The 14,914-nt window shown below is 43.5% G+C and overlaps 1 protein-coding gene across 2 annotated transcripts in view; it reads left to right on the top strand.

The window, feature by feature from the left end:
* LOC311354704 (glucocorticoid receptor-like) overlaps window positions 1-14,914 on the top strand; it is a 58,789-nt gene that overhangs the window by 39,533 nt on the left and 4,342 nt on the right. For both annotated transcript variants that reach the window (XM_084474541.1, XM_084474542.1), the window contains 5 exons: window positions 2,313-2,339; window positions 5,297-5,413; window positions 7,981-8,286; window positions 10,000-10,144; window positions 10,882-11,012. In XM_084474541.1, the coding sequence (XP_084330667.1) occupies window positions 2,313-2,339; window positions 5,297-5,413; window positions 7,981-8,286; window positions 10,000-10,144; window positions 10,882-11,012 (726 nt within the window). The remainder of the gene's footprint in view (window positions 1-2,312; window positions 2,340-5,296; window positions 5,414-7,980; window positions 8,287-9,999; window positions 10,145-10,881; window positions 11,013-14,914) is intronic.

Genomic DNA, 14,914 nt, shown 5'->3' with positions numbered 1-14,914 from the left:
GCAAGGTGAGAGCCCAGAGACCTGCGGTGCTCCTGTGCTGCTAGCCTGATGGTGGTCCGTGGTCCGCGTTGTAATGACACTGGACGCGTCAACGAACATTCTCACAATGAGGTCTGTTGTTTTCCAGGTGGGAGTAAGCTCACTGAAGCAGTTAGAGGATACCATCTACAACTCGGGCAGACTGTAGGGTGGTGTGATGCTCAGGCCAATGGTCTTCAGTCATGTTCAGCTGTTGAGAGAAGAGTTCTTAGATACCTGAACAAGGTCGGAGATCCTCCTCTGGCACCTTCCCCTGCCTCAGGCTAAGGTTAAAGCGGAGCTATAGATTCCCTCAGAGGTCTCAAGGATCATGAGGCTGATGTTCCCTTGAGTCTCCTCAGCAGGCTCTTCACCTGTCCCTGGAAACAGGAGGATGGGGGGAAGGTGGGGGGGGAAGTGTTTCTTGATGTTGGCGAGGCTGTATGTAACGTTTGTATTCTTCTTGTAAGCGTAGAAGGTTAGATTAGTTAGCTATGTACACATACTTGTACCTTGGCTTTCAACACTAACCCTAATGTTCTCACACTCATTCACAATTGTTTTTAGTTATGATTAATCTGGGAGAGTTTAATACATTTCAGTTATACAACTGTTGGCAAACCCATACAGAAAAGTGATAACGGGGATGTGTTTTTTTCTTTAGAGAATATTCCTTCCAAGAATGTTTGCTCAGCCATTACTGTCAGGTGCTTTCATCTTCCTGGAGGACCTGGTTAGTCCTCAGATCTCAAATGGAACGTCTAAATGTCACTCATCATTTTAATCATTGTCAATACTAATCGCACACACACACACCCAGTGTTTTTTATATAGTGTACAGAAAACGGCTATACACAGATGTATTTAAAAAGATAACGTGTAATGGTAAAAGCTAAAACAAATATATCAACCGCTTCTTGGGTTGGTCAAAAAGCAAACAGAAACATATGCGTACCTTGAGACGTCTCGGCCCAAGCAAACCGAGTAACAGCTCTTCTCTAGCGGCTGCTGGTGGGAGTTCACCACTTGGGCGATGGAAGTGCTTCACATCCAGAACCCCTCGCCCCACACGAGCATGCTCCAATACCAAGTGAAGGGGAGGCGAGTGGGCCACGTGTGGGGTGATAGTTATCTAAAATAGTTATCTTTTGTTCATAACGTATATTCAACTTGATGTATACGTAGATACGTCTTCCAAATGCAAGATGCAGCTTGAGTTTTAACTAATGTCTGTCAGTCAAATGTCTCAGTCAGCCATGTGTACTCCAAACGAAAAAAATGAAGTAATAAAGGAGGAGAAAATCAAAAGGTTACATGAGCACACCCCACCCTGTGCTGAGGTGGTCCGAGGCAGAGACAGGCTGGGCTGGGCTGGGCCGTCCATGCGAGGTCATACTGGACACCACTGGTGGTCGCACATTAACACACGTCTTGGACCTGTGTTTCTGAGGCTCTTCTAGATAGATAGATCATTTATTGTCCCCTTGGGGAAAATTTTTCTCAACCCTAACCTCATGTAAGACAGTATTGTGTTCCCCGGTCAGACCCACTGAGCAGGGGAATTAGAACCTTCTTTTTAGATGTTGGTTTAAAAAGCTGATGGATTGTGACTGTTTTGTCCTATTTTTCTCAATGCTGTGGAACGCTCCATTCACTTGCATGGGCCTTCCCGACTTCCGGCGGTCAGTTATTTTTCGATAATTAACCGTTGCTAAGCATATAATGACCGCTGTCAAGGAAAGGGGATTTTTTGCCTCTGAATCACGTCTTTGGTATCACTCCGCAAGTAGTCCGGTAACTTATCAACCCACGAGTATTCGGTTGCTAAGCGACGTCAACGTCTTTGGCGGACTATTTCTCTGCTGATCAACACTACGAATGCTGGTAACAAATAAATTGTAAAAAGACGTTGAAGTTATTTTTTTTCGAAAATAAGCCCCTTCCTGGCGAAACAAGACACCTCCGCTTCGCGTCAGTGTCCGGTTCACCCTGAAGGTGCTTATTTTCCCGATAATGACCGGCATTCTATACATTATCCCTTACTTATTACTAGCATGCTGTCTGGAAACACTCCCTTGTGATGGTGATAACAATGATAAACATTGACTTGTGCAAAGGACTGCACTGTTGTGTCTTTTCTTTCTGTAAAATTGTCCTCATGTATGTGAACTGTGCCTGGTTTTGTAAGTGATGATGATGTCTGTGACTGTGTCTGTTGTCGGCAGAGGTAGTGACGCTATGGTTTTGTTTTTTCTCCCCCTCGCTGTCCTCCGGTTATGGTCCCTATGCTGAAGGATGGAGAGCGCGACAAAACACAGATGGTAAATAAATACACCTTTTAATTATACCAACAATAGTTTCTGCTGATTGTAATGTGCTTGATTGACTTAAAACAGGAACCCCTTCCCCATGTGATTCAGATGTTAATACATGCAGCTAATGTAACAAATAAGTAAATGATAATTGGCAATTATTGATGTTTATCATACTTTTTTGGGGGGTTATTCAATTAAATTCATAGACATAGACAGAGGTCTCCACATGTGACAGAACATTATAACAGTACATTATTGATTGTCTTAAAAGTCTTTGCTTTAGTAAATATGATTACCATGTAAAGTCCAAATCAACAAGACTATGTAATTATGTCAAATTATTATTATTTTTTAAATTATTTTTCCACATTGTACCAAGCAAACAAGCAATACATTACAAGGTGTCCTTGAAAAGCTTTTGACTTTGTAAAATTCCTGTTGTCATAGGAATTACCTTTACCTTCATCTTTTATGACGTGCTTCAGATTAAGCGAAGACATGTTAGTAAAACATGTTTGTGATTAACAAACATGTGATTAACAAAGCATTATCTTTTCAACCTGCCGTGATGGCGCTTTGTAGCCATGCGTAGTTAGCGGCTCACAGTGGGATTAGAGGCAGATCATATCCAAGGGATCAGGTCCAATTCCGTGTTTCTCTGGAAAGGTGTATAAGTAGGCTTTACGATAGGAGTGCCCCAACGAAGGTGTAGATTGTGCTTGGGAGCAGTGCCTAAACCAAGACAGCTGTAATGTATAAAGAATGTATTTTTATAAAAGCAGTAATTGCTGATAATTCCTGCAGTGTCACTCGATCGGTTTTGCATAGTTGTGTTTGACTCCCAGACAGAACGCACCGTGTCCGAGCTCCAATGACCAGTCAGACTTTGTTGGGAGCTAATGGTTACTTAACAAGCCAAACATGGTAGCCACAAGGCAAGTGGCTGACTTCCATGACCCTGGATAAAAACCGCAGCCGACAAGGGCGCCAGTATGTTGGCAGATTAGAGAGTGGGTTCCCAACAGCAGGCTCTCTGGTTCTGCACAGTTCCTTCCTGATTCCACTTCAGTTAAAAGGCAAATCGCAGCAGCAGTGTGAGTAGCAGCGTGGTAGCAACGTTACTTTAATGCGTATGTTAAATATAGCTCCTCGATTTGTACCCTTGGAACTGCGTATGATACGTTGGCTGCAGTCTTGACGGAATGTGAGCAGCTATGTTTTCCATCTTGCTGACGTAACATGTAACTCAAGCGTGTATTCACTTGGATCATGACAAAAATAGGAAAACATCTTGATCGGCCTATAGATTCTCATGCCAGCACACACATTATTTCATAATGGCTTTTTGCATAATCTGTGTTCTGCAACAACAATTACAACTTTATGGGATTTACAACAAGTCAATGGAAAATAAATGCTGGATGAAAATTACCTTTTATCTCTTTCCCCAATTAGGGTTTACCCATTGAATAAACTTTGATAATTAAATACACAACTATATTAATTAACAGTTTTTTTTCTTTCATTGAATGTTTTATTTTCTTTGGATACCAGCTATTGATGATTATCATACTTAATTAAAAAGTTTTATTGAATGATCTTTTTTTGGGTGGCTAAGAGATAAATGGATACCAATGCTAATCTTTTTGGGGCTAATAGTTTCCTTTGTGTGAAACATTCCGCAAGTTTCTTGTTTTAGAATCCAACAATCCCACAGACCTTTGGATTACATGTTTTTCAACCACTTTTACTCAAGAAGAAACCACAGCCTCGTGGAGGTTTAGCTATATATAAGCACTAGGAGAGCAGACCGGTGATGTCTCTACTCTCTACCCAGGAGAGGTGCCAGTCAGTGGCCCAGTCACAGAGACAGAGCTGCAGTGTGTCTCACGTGGTGTGTGTGATGCTGTCATGTTCAGCTCTTTTGAGGAACTATTTCCACGTTTAACAGATTAGTGTTGGGACTCTGCCTGACCGCAGATTAATTATGGAGATGTTGCATTTCATTTGGTGGCTGCAGCCCAATATAAATGACCTGTGTGTTGTGTGTTTTGGGCTAATGTGAGGAACAATAAGTTACACAAACCTGCACAAACCCATTCTGGAAGGCTCCTGATTGAATTCCAGCTTTCAACACCTTTCAGCGCCCAGTTGTATCAAAACAAGATTTGTTACTCAGATGGAATCAGTGTCTCTGTATATGTATGGTGTGTAACCAAAAATATGTCAGGACAAAACAGCCAAAAGGATGTGAAAAGATTAGACTCATATGATAGTCATCAGGCGGTTTGCGTACAAACCCTTCTTTCATACATCTTTTTATAATGGGTCTAGTGTGACCTTGTGGCCTTGGCAGGGCTGTGATTCTCTTCAAAGAGCCTGCGAGGCTATTTACCTACCAGTGGTGTATCTAACCAAACTAAAGCCATTGAGGGCATCTGAGGGGAAAAGGGGGCATTTCTACATCCAGATGCCTTAAGGATGCGCTCTAAGGGAGGGTAGCAAGTGTAGCTCACATCGTTACTTACTGATATATTTCTGTTTTATAATCTTTCACCCAATTCATCTTTTGAGTGTTTAAACCAATAAAAAATCATAATAGCAGGATTTCATGCAACCGAAGAAAACACGTCTTCCCACAATGCTATAATAACCCTTGAAGCATGCACATGTCCGGGTCAAAGCTCACCAAGGTGGGGCTTCTGCAAATGATAAGCGGAATAGTTCTAATATGAAGGCTCCATGATGATGTCATAGCAGCAGCTCTTTGACCCCGCCTCACCACAGGTGAGCACATGCTAGAGCTTTGTCAGGTCTGCTTGGGCTCAACAGGTGCTCAGTGTAGTCCCACTATGCCCAGCTAAAGCTAATCCTTCTTAAACCATTTTAGCTGGCTAATATTTCTCTCTCCTTCTCTCCCTTATTCTCTCTCTCTCCTCCTCCCCTCTCTCTCTCCCCAACAGGACAACACAACTATCTGTGTGCAGGCAGGAACGACTGCATCATCGACAAGATCCGCAGGAAAAACTGTCCTGCTTGCCGCTTCCGAAAATGCCTTCAAGCTGGGATGAATCTGGAAGGTAAACAGCGGCTGGTTGGAGTTTGACCCAACTTCATCTAAGCCGGTGTCTGTAGAATATAACATCCCCTCAGTCAGAACATATATAACATATCCATATATATATATATATATATGTAACATATCCAGACAAAAAAAGAAGTGATGTATAAGTAATCTATTGAAAGGTTACGTTAAGGCTGCCAACTGTGAATCAAATCTCTCCCACAGATACGTGACAGATCCATCACTCATTTTAACATACTATAATACGATACATCGCAGGGGAATAATAATAATAATAATAATTATATAATGAACAAATAAATCCCACAGCTCTATTTAAAGGTGAGAAAAAAATAAAACAGAAGCACGATAATAGTAATAAAATAAAGACATATCTGTAACGTACATCTCTTGAAAATGTATTTGCTTGGTCCTTGGCTTGTCTTGTCTTGTCTTCAAGAACAGACAGTCGATTAAATCCTTGGAGGCATTTTGTTCTTGTGGGCTTCCTATTGTACAGACTATGCTGTTAGAAAGAACCGTGTATGGTTGGGCTGCCAACAAGACTGGGTCACTTCCTGAAAGGTTACAAGTTAAGGGCAAGCATTGGAAAGGTTGGGTCTGTGTGTTGTGTGCATCCACCGTGCTGTCCTCTAATGGGTCACGTAAGGTGGTCCCCCCGGATATAATCCCACATGGCGTAAGTGTAATTATGTTTAAGGGCTCAATTCTTGGCATTTGTTTTTCTTCACATTCTCTCTGTATGACTCACTGCGGGCCTAACTCCCCACGTCATCCAACACCTTCCTCCTGTTACTCTAGGGTCGTCTTATGATAAGTGTGAGCCATTATCACACTGGATGTAACTTTTGATGTTGTCCATGTATAGTCCTGGAGTTCAAGGTTTAGTAAAGGTTACTTCTAAATGATTGTGCGGTTGAACAAACGAATAGGGGATATTTTATATATATATATATATATATATATATATATATATAAAATCCACCACATAAAAAGCCTTCCCCCCTGGTGAGCGCAGATCCTTTCTACCTGGATTCAGACGGGAAACATCCACTTAATCACATCACATCTCGTCGTCAGGGCCCCCCCGTTGCTCGCTGTTCCCCGATGTCTCTCGCCCGGCCCCTTGTGTCTTTCTCTCCTCCCGTTTCCACCACACTGCGCTCTCTCTCTCTCTCTCTGGTCATCAAAGAGGAGCTCTCCCGAGGGCCCTCGTTAACACCAGATTCTTTACTTCATGTCCACGGTTTTCTTTTCAATAACGACATGTGGCTATGGCTCGTCTTTAGAAGCGGTTTCTGTAGCTTCAGCTCTCCACACTAGACCCACCAGAGGATAAAAGAGCTCCCTCTCTGTGTCCTTCAGGTCTTCACTACAGGATGTGTCTCTATCAACCCAGTGTAGTGGCATCGGCCACCATTTAACTCCTAAATTGCGCATTTCTCTGGTTAATGTTAATTCATTACAGGACCGGTAATTTTAGTCCATAAAATGCCACTAGGTCATCTCCCTCGCTTGAGCCAATCAAAAGGAGAAGATTATTTGATGAGTTGCCCTCAGAGCTTTGACTAAACTGGGCGGCTGGCGTCATATGGTGGGATCCACTGGTTAAGACACAAGAGATGGAGCGACACTCAATATGAATGGCAGTGAGGTTTATCAAAGTGAATCATTAACTATTGATTAATTGTGTAAAAAGATTGTGTCGTTGGCGTTTGAGAGACACATATTAGTGAGGCATGCGTTTTTGTATTTGCATGAATACGTGTCATTGTCATGTGTGTGTGGTTGTGAGACAGAGAATGCACATGTAAGAGGAACTAAGACTAAAACAGGCTAAAGCTCTCAGTATTTAATGCTTTTGAGTGATTTGATCGACTGCAGTGCATCAACAGACCAGTTACCCTTGACTCCCTCCAGGAAAAGCACTTTGTTGCCATAGAAAAGCCAACAGGAAGGGAAATAAACAGGGATATATATATATATATATATTATAACATAATACCTTTCTCCGCTCCCCCTAGGACGTTTTACCAAGAGAAAATGTATACGTTACGTATACATTGTATACATTGCGAAATGCGCTTTATATAACTATATATATATATATATATATATATGTATATATGTATATATATATATATGTATATATATATATATATATGTATATGTATATATATATATATGTATATATATATATGTATACGTTACGTATACATTGTATACATTGCGAAATGCGCTTTATATAACTATATATAACTATATATATATATATACAGTATAACAATATTTCTGCTTGGTGCGTATTTGATGTATTTGATGTATTTGATGTATTTGATGTATTTGATGTATTTGATGTATTTGATGTATTTGATGTATTTGATGTATTTGATGTATTTGATGTATTTGATGTATTTGATGTATTCGATGCTATTTGACTCCTTTAGTTTCACTACGACTCCGACACCCTGCAGGGTGGCACGGCGTACGGCGCTCGATGATGACATCACGGCTCTGTTGTTTTGTATCCCCCCCCTCCCCCCTCCCCCCCCCCCCCCTCAGCGAGGAAGAACAAGAAGCTGATCAAGATGAAGGTGCAGCAGACGTCCAGCGCCCCGGCCGCGGCGGGGGACGGGCCGTGCGGCGGCGGCGGGCCCAGCGGGGGGCTGAGTGTGGCCCTGGTGCCCAGCTCCATGCCCCAGCTGGCCCCCACCATGCTGTCCCTGCTCAAGGCCATCGAGCCAGACGTGATCTACGCGGGCTACGACAACACGCTGCCCGACACGTCCACGCGCCTCATGACCACGCTCAACAGGCTGGGGGGGCAGCAAGTCATCTCCGCCGTCAAGTGGGCCAAGTCTCTGCCTGGTGAGACCTTTAACCTTTAACCTTTAACCTTTAACCTTTAACTTTAACCTGGGTGACTGTTGAACAGGGCCATGCACTTTACCTGGGTGACTGTTGAACAGGGCCGTGCACTTTACCTGGGTGACTGTTGAACAGGGCCATGCACTTTACCTGGGTGACTGTTGAACAGGGCCATGCACTTTACCTGGGTGACTGTTGAACAGGGCCGTGCACTTTACCTGGGTGACTGTTGAACAGGGCCATGCACTTTACCTGGGTGACTGTTGAACAGGGCCATGCACTTTACCTGGGTGACTGTTGAACAGGGCCATGCACTTTACCTGGGTGACTGTTGAACAGGGCCGTGCACTTTACCTGGGTGACTGTTGAACAGGGCCATGCACTTTACCTGGGTGACTGTTGAACAGGGCCATGCATTTGCTTTGCATGCATTTGTTGCGTTTGTTGCTTAACAGTTGCCTCAACATCCCGGTCAGGAAAGTAATATATTTTTGATTATCAGTGTGCATGGCCACTTGTCCTCCGTGCAAAGCTGAGCCTGGTGTAGTGTGTGTCTTGGTCACAAAGCTGAAATCAGTTTCCATCCAAGCCCTGCGTAGTAGTGTGTGTGTGTGTGTGTGTGTGTGTGTGTGTGTGTGTGTGTGTGTGTGTGTGTGTGTGTGTGTGTGTGTGTGTGTGTGTGTGTGTGTGTGTGTGTGTGTGTGTGTACATGTGTGTGTCTCTGCACGTGCGTGCGTGTGACAGAACGTTGCTACTGATTTCCTGGCGTAAACTGATTTCCTGGTGAGTAATCACCGGTGAATCATGGATGTGGGCGATCTCAGAACTCATAGAGGATGAGCTTTTAGAGAGAAAAAAAACAAGTGTGCTCCAGGAGAATCCACAGTGTGTGGTGGCACTGGTCCGGAGCGGCGCTGTGATGGGAGATAAGGACGGCCTCCCTGAGCGCAGAGGTCATGTGTTCTGCAGTAGTGGCTGCTGCTTTTCAGAGGCTGTTGCTCTTGGGAAATTTTTTTAAAAAGACACGGTTGAGCTGCGGGCTAAACATGCCGTGCAAGCGGTGTTGAGCAGTACAACTCTTGGAGGGCAATTCTTCTACCTGTGGGAAAAAAAGCGGAAGACTTTGTCTGATCCTCTGCCCTGACAGAGCAGCCGTGCCAAAAGGATTGCATGATTTATCACCTCCACCCACCGTACTCTAAACCTGCTGGCCCACATTCTGACGTTCCAGAAGAGACTGTCTGTGTGGGAGCCTTCTTTGTGACTTGATGAACATGTTTTATGAAACCTGAAAACAATAATTGCTGAGTTAAAGTCTGATCCCAATCCCAACCCAGCGATGAAGTGTCGCGTGCGGCCAGGTGGGCTGTTTCCTGTGCTCATCATCAAACAGCCCACAGTAGTCCTGACAGTTAGGGTTAGTTCAACTGTTAAACTGTGTTTGAGGCGTGGGGGGCCTCCTCGGTGCACATTTGTAGTAGCAAATTTCGAATGAGATTTTGAACGATTGCACAAGGCTCAGCCGAAAACGAGTTGAACTCCGACAAAGTCATGAACAGAAGAATGTGTTTCAAAGAATTGAAAGGTTCGTTTCCATGGCCTGTTTGAAATGTCAGGTTGTTTTTTGGTTCGCCGAGGGTTTGTGTCTGACTTTGCCGAAGAATATATATTTAAAAAGTTAAAAGTTTGACATTTTTGTGTGTCCCTCCCCAGGCTTCCGTAACCTCCACCTGGACGACCAGATGACGCTGCTGCAGTGCTCATGGCTCTTCCTCATGTCCTTCAGCCTCGGGTGGAGATCCTATGAGCAGTGCAACGGCAACATGCTGTGCTTCGCACCCGACCTCGTCATCAACGAGTAAGAGCTCAGGATAAACCGCGCAGTAACAGCTTGTCGCTTTGTGTTTAGGATTAGCATTCGCTATACGAGTGCTGCTTGCTACGCTTGCTTTTCTTATTTATAAAAGTGGTTATTTCACCCGCAGTAAGACATTTATTTCCATTAGTACAGGAAACTAAACAAATGGGAATATAAAAGTTGAAGATTTAAAGTTCAGCAATTTTCCACACTTGCATTCTATGACATTAAGTAAAATGAGCTTTCTGGCCGTGAAGTCACACAGAAAGACTAAGTGACATAAACATTGCGATAAAAAAAAAGAAAGTACGTTCTAACATTTGTATTTGCTAATTAGCTGTGTTATACGTCAATGATGCAGTGATACAAATTTCTTTGGTCTTCTACCTTCAATCTAACAGGAAACAGGAAATACCCTCGCAAAAGGCCAACATTTATAAACGGCAAAAGAACATTGCTGCACCATAATGACAACAATAATATATATAGTGTGTTCGGTGTATGCCAACAGACGGCAAAACGTCAGACAATGAAATCATACAAGTATGTTGACTCTGTCCCTCCCTCCCTCCCTCCCTCCCTCCCTCCCTCTCTCCCTCCACCCCTCCCTCCCCCCTCCCCCCTCCCCCCTCCCTCTCTCCCTCCACCCCTCCTCTCTCCACCCCTCCCTCCCTCCCTCCCTCCCTCCCCCCCCCCTCCCTCCCTCCCCCCTCCCTCTCTCCCCCCTCCCTCTCCAGAGAGAGGATGAAGCTGCCCTTTATGAATGACCAGTGTGAGCAGATGCTGAAGATCTCCAACGAGTTTGTCAGACTTCAGGTTTCCTACGACGAGTACCTGTGCATGAAGGTCCTGCTCCTGCTCAGCACCGGTAAATCCACCGCTTCCTACTGTGTGTGTGTGTGTGTGTGTGTGTGTGTGTGTGTGTGTGTGTGTGTGTGTGTGTGTGTGTGTGTGTGTGTGTGGGTGATTTTATTAATTAACGCAAAACGTATCCCTTCCCTCTTTGCTCCGCCCTCTCTTGGGTTCTTCGTCATTGGGCGGGGTTGAGGTCGCACACCTGTGATTGACAGGTGAGATGGTGACAGGGGAGCCCAGAAGGGAAGACTTGCAGGCAGTCAACCCAGAACAAATATTCTCGTAAAGTATTTCACGCAGGAGCTGACAGATGGCGTGGTCATTTCCAATCAATTACACCCAAATGATCGCTCTGAAAGCAGACAGCACCTTTTAATCATGATCAGGGAGCGAAAAGGGCAAGAACAATTTCTCGCTCTGACTGCAGGAAAGCAAGACGTTTAGAGTGAGGCACCAGTGCATACATAGAAGTAACAGTCTGAGTGTTCAGTTAAGGATGAAAAGCTATCTATGGAACAACAACAAAAAGTAGCCTCTGATGAGTGCGTCATAAGGTGAACGCGTAGCTCATTTAATTGTGTACGTTAGTAACATTTACTCTAGTAACTACTTTGACAAAGCGATAGCAGTTATATTTGTTAAAGAGAGACAATGCAAGACAAGACATGGCTTGTCTTGTGCACCTGCCCAACTGCTTATCACTGGTGTGGACTTATTGACTAATTCATAGCTTTTGATAATCTAGCCTTAAAATAACCCACAATAACAACCCAACCGCACAAGGCTGTTCCAAATGTCGCAGCCAAAAAGAGTGTGTCTCTCTGACAAACAGGTTGAGGCAAATGACTACTTAAAACAATTGATGTCTAAGAATGAATCGATTACAAATCTGTCAACGGTAGAAGTCAGCTATCGATATATTTTCTGTTTTCATGTTGATGAACTTGGGCCTGACATACTGGGGGTGTACTGTTGTTCTCCTCTCACCAAGCGTGACCTTGTTTGCTCTTAAACAGGGTCCAAATTGACTCCAGTTCAAACTATAAAAACGATGGGTTACATATTAAATCTGTTGCTTTGCCAGTAGATATCTCCACTCTGGCAGGTGAAACATTCTCAAAGTTAATTATGCAAAGAATCCTAAAAACAACTCGGAGGCAAAGATAAGGCAAAGATAAGGCCACTTTACCTCTAAAATGCTGTCTTCCCTTGTTAAGAGATGCCTTAGGAGAAGGCAGTGGCTCACAACCACCATTTGCTTAGTTACAAATTCTAGATTATACCTGTAGTTAAAATACAAAGGAACTTCACTATACAGACTAATAATAAGAACTGACAACACAATGTTGATATTATAAACTACAGCTAGCTCTTTGAAAATTGTGCTATGTGCTAAGTGCTATGTTAAAGGTCCTATTTTACCACCAGGGGTGATCTTGATTATCCATTACAAGCCATGCTAACATGGCCCCTTTAGTGACCGGCACAGTCCCCTGGATAGGCAGGTAGGCTGATCTATCCATCAGACCTGGTGGTAGAATCAGAATCCTTTAATATAGCACTTATCAATCATCTACAAATTAATGTTTATGTTTTGTTCACCATTAACTAGAGGCTTACCAATGCCTTTTGACTGACAGTTATTCTAAAGTGTTACTGAATTCTTTTAACTGATGGATCTGCTCCATAAACAAATTATTCTGTGTTAACTCATCCTGCCGAAACAAGAACCGCAAAAGGAGAGGGAGGTGAGACCAAGCGGACGAGAATGTAATTCATTAGAGAGCGATGCATGAGGTTGATGCAGAATGCTCTTTAAAGGGACACTTCACCCGTTTGCATTAAGCTTTGTATCGTTAGTAACCCAGTCATATTTAAATGGTCCTGCATCATTCCCTCATTTTCCCCTGAGACGGGAGAGCTCCGTATCTACCTCTAACACTTCCTGCTTTAAATGACGCAAAATGACGATTTTTGCGTCATTTAAAGCAGGAAATGTATGAGGGGGGGCTCTAAAAAATGACAAGCAGTAGTTCCAGTGAGTGGTCCGGTATAGAGAGTACACCGGTGTGAATTTGTGCTACGGTATGGATGTTGACGTTACCGTGTGACCGGTAGATCACACGAGCGCTAAAGTAGCAGTGATGTAGTACCAGAGACGCAGTCGTTTATTCATAATACCATCCGGAGTTCTATAAGATATTCTAGAACACTCTGGGAGCTCCGGCGGGAGACCTGGAGCTCTATATCTAAATAATATAATATATATACATCTATAATATAATATATAATATCACGGCCAAAAGCTGTGTGTGCCTGGATGATATTATGAATAAACGTCTGCGTTCCACATCAATCTGAAGTCGTGGTTCAATCTGGACTTCAGAGTCAAAGCCAAAGTTTCTTTCCCCAGTTCCTTCTCCACCATGGCCGAGAATCAATACACTGGTCTTATTTTGCAAACCCGCACCCGCACCCGACCAGACCCGCTATAAATTGTATGCTGGCGCATCCAGCATTAACCACAGGGTTCAGAGGTCACGGCGAGCGCTGCCTGTCAAAGACATTATCCCCGTGAGCTAACAGATTGAACTTAATCCTTGGGGGGGTCACAACCAAATCCTTTTTAAGATAACCTTTTGCTTAGTTGCTTTGTTTTGGCCTTCGCGTCATGAACCCATGAAGAACCATGGGGGATGGTTCGTTCCTTTGTGTAGGCCAGTCCTTGGGCGTGGTCAGCGCCGGTCAGTGTGAACCAGACATGTCGTTGATGGGGCTCATGTCGTTGATTGGGCTCATGTCGTTGACGGGGCTCATGTCGTTGACGGGGCTCATGTCGTTGATGGAGCTCATGTCGTTGATTGGGCTCATGTCGTTGACGGGGCTCATGTCGTTGACGGGGCTCATGTCGTTGACGGGGCTCATGTCGTTGATGCCTCATGTTGTGTGATTTATTCGACTCTAAAACTGCGAAGCTCCACGATCAAAATGCTCAAACTGCTGTCCACAGCAACGGTGCGATGTAACTAGGGATTGGTATCGTTAAGATTTACACGGTACTGCTACTCTTGTCGATACTGCTTATTGATCTGGTATTTTAACTCAGAATACAATAGATCACATGTGATGTAGTGTGTAGCGGCTAGCTGTAGAGCTGCACACTGGCGCTACGAGAGGGGATTGGGAAGGGCAACAATGCATCATAGACAAATGTTTAAATCGTGTTTCATTATAGAAACAGAGTTGATGAGATGAAATGCGATAACGAGATAACGTTTATGTAGCAATAAAAAAACAATGAATATATTTTCTTGAGTACCGAGAGCAGAACCGGTAATGTCGGCGCTTATCGATACTTATTGATACTTATCGATACTTATTGATACTTATTGATACTTATCGATACTTATCGATACTTATTGATACTTATTGATACTTATCGATACTTATCGATACTTATTGATACTTATCGATACTTATTGATACTTATCGATACTTATTGATTGAAATTGATTGACTTATTGAAAATATATTAAAATGATTTGATAAAAGGTAACCCACACATAGAACTGACATGATGCCTTGAAATGATGCTAAATATGTAATGGGTTAACATTATATGTTTTATATATATAATTTATAGTTAAAGTAACAGATCCTTGAGGTGGATTTTTCATTTGGCAAACATTGATCCAATATCCAATAAAAAGGGATAGTACGAGTTGTGTGCTGTTCATTTATACAAATTCTTCCATCACTGGATAAAAGTGGGCCAGTGTGGGCCTGAAAACGGGTCCACTCCGGCCCTGCCACGGTCCTTCATCGTTTGTACTGTGGGCCCGTTTAACGCTCCGGGACCGCTCCCTAGACGTAGCTCTACCGTGGCTGGGACTGTCCACACACCTGGACTGTCCA

The sequence above is a fragment of the Micromesistius poutassou genome, assembly GCF_964030765.1.
Source record: "Micromesistius poutassou genome assembly, chromosome: 10".
Classification (NCBI taxonomy): domain Eukaryota; kingdom Metazoa; phylum Chordata; class Actinopteri; order Gadiformes; family Gadidae; genus Micromesistius; species Micromesistius poutassou.
This window is presented reverse-complemented; position numbering and strand designations above follow the sequence as displayed.